We start from the raw sequence: 2,500 nt of genomic DNA, 5'->3' as shown, positions 1-2,500 counted from the left end.
GTTTGTGAAAGTCATTATAAGTGTATTTGTAAGTGTGTATATGAGACTGAAGTGCGTCTGTGTAGGTGCAAGTATGCCTGTGTGTGTGTGTGTGTGTGTGTGTGTGTGTGTGTGTGTGTGTGTGTGTGTGTGTGTGTGTGTGTGTGTCCATGTGTTTCTCTGAACAATAGTGTTTATTATAATTATCATTATTATTATTATTTAGAACGACACGTAACAAAATAAAATATTAGAGGAATGGATAAATGTCAGGATAAAAAAATATCTATACATATACACTACTGTAACGGAAATTAAGCGGTGAAAATAACATGATGATATAATAACGTTTGCAATACAACGGGGAAGATAACAACTCGTCATCATTATTAAGATATCAAGTCCAACATAGGAAGTTTATGGTGAATTCTAAAGATCAAAATCGTGTTATAAAGGATGTAATTTCTGCGAAACCCAGAGAAAATGTGGATGTTTCTAACTGCTGACTTTCTCAATTTAATGGTTTATAAACTCCGCTGCGTACAAGGTGATTTAACGGGTATAAAGTTTATGTTGCATTGATATCACAGGACATTTAATTTTGATGTTTAGACAATAAGATTGTGCAATAAAGAAGGTATTTAAGCAGGTTATGACAGATGTTTATAAGATTTAAAATTAGATCTATTCAGGTAACACATAAAGACAAATATCAAGGTAAAAGATACGTTTAAAAGAGACCTCGTTTTTCAAGGCGACGTAAATAAAGCAAAATTGAACAGCAAGTTGAATTCAATAACATGCAACAGACGAGGCGACTGCGGGAAAACTTGTCTCTTACAGACGTGCAAGGAACGACCGCTCTTTGCAGGAACTTGTTGCAAGATTTCTTTCTTTTTTCTCTTTCTCCTCTCTTCCTCTTTCTATTCGTGTCTTCTTTCTTTTCCTCTTTACGTTGAATTCCTATCTGTCTCTGTCTGTCTTAATATTTGCCTCTATCTCTTCTCTGTCTGTCTTTCTCTCTGTCTGTCTGTCTCTGTCTGTCTGTCTGTCTGTCTGTCTGTCTGTCTGTCTGTCTGTCTCTCTCTGTCTCTGTCTCTGTCTCTCTCTCTCTCTCTCTCTCTCTCTCTCTCTCTCTCTCTCTCTCTCTCTCTCGCTTTCTTTCTATCTATCACTTTCGTCCTTTTTTTTCTTTCTCTCTCCCTTATAACAGCAAAGGACTGAACATGACAGATTGTCCATTTTTTTCTCTAGTCTCTTTAGCGGAATGAGAGCGGAAGAGAAAAAAGTAATTGCCTATAAAAAGAAAGGGAGAGGAAAAATACAGAAGAGATAGATAGAGAGAATAAGTCAGATACAGAACAAGAGAGATATATAAATCTAGCTAAATGCATTATACTTACACACAGACTCACACACACACACACACACACACACACACACACAATATATATATATATATACATATATATATATATATATATATATATATATATATATATATATATGATATACATATATATATTGTTTATATAACTATAGACTCAAGCATTCTCCTACCTCGGCAGCCTTTGCAATTGCAAAACAAGTAGAGAGTCGAAGGAATTTATGTTGATTTGGATTGGCCATCAATTGCAGGTTACTGCGAAAGAAAACGAGACTTGACTCATAAAGGCGAAATGTCTGTTTCGAACCTTAAAAAATGAGTTCGTGACCCAATTGCTTTCACTTGTTACCCCGTGTGTAATTGCCCTGTTATTATCGTTGCGTTGAAAGTGTGTTGGCTTTATGAATAACGCAGTAGCAGATAAGAGCGAAGAGAGAAGGAAATACACATAAGTCGATAAGAAAAAAAATATAACGATAATGTAAATGGATGAAAGTGATGATAATGCAAGAAAGAAAAATAATAAAAGGATAAAGATAGAAAGGAAAGATTTTTTCTTTCATTGTGATCGTGAATTTTCGACGCCGGCTTGTGCTTATGCGTGTTTCTAGGGAGTTTGTGTTATTGTCCGCTTCTGTGTTAAGTGCATGTGTTACAGTATATGACCAGTAGTTGGTGTAGCTGCGTCCTTTCTTTTTAATTTTAAAGCAGCATGAACATGTAAGAGTGAGAAAGAAAACGATAACTGGAGAAATACAGAGGGAGGGAAGGAAAGAGAGAGAGAGAAATGTTACATGACAAGAAAGTACCCAAACAGGATATATAACCGTATAAATATATATGTAAGCACAACTTATAACTTTTTAAACGTATTCTATTTCTCCTTCCCGCAGCGCCCCTGGTGGCTGTCTACGCTGTGAGAGGCCAGACGGCGCGGCTCCCCTGCAACCTAACTGTACCGCCTGAGGACCCTGTGATTCTGGTGCTCTGGTACAAGAACGGCACGAAGACGCCGGTGTTCAGGTAAATGGCTTGTCGCAGGTGATTCCGGGGTAATTAGTGATATTAATGGGGGGTATGGGGGGGGAGATATGTGGGTAAAGGAAGTGAGGTCGTTAGGTGACTTACGTATGG

General features: G+C 37.3%; 1 protein-coding gene across 1 annotated transcript in view; it reads left to right on the top strand.

The window, feature by feature from the left end:
• Positions 1-462: 462 nt before the first annotated feature.
• Positions 463-2,500, top strand: part of LOC119598369 (hemicentin-2-like) — an 88,873-nt gene continuing 86,835 nt past the window's right edge. The window contains exons 1-2 of the mRNA XM_037948017.1: positions 463-538; positions 2,260-2,389. Coding sequence (XP_037803945.1) covers positions 463-538; positions 2,260-2,389 — 206 coding nt within the window. The remainder of the gene's footprint in view (positions 539-2,259; positions 2,390-2,500) is intronic.

The sequence above is a fragment of the Penaeus monodon genome, chromosome 41 (genome assembly GCF_015228065.2).
Source record: "Penaeus monodon isolate SGIC_2016 chromosome 41, NSTDA_Pmon_1, whole genome shotgun sequence".
NCBI lineage: Eukaryota > Metazoa > Arthropoda > Malacostraca > Decapoda > Penaeidae > Penaeus > Penaeus monodon.
Note: the sequence above shows the minus strand (reverse complement) of the source record. Positions and strands in the feature narration are given on the sequence as shown.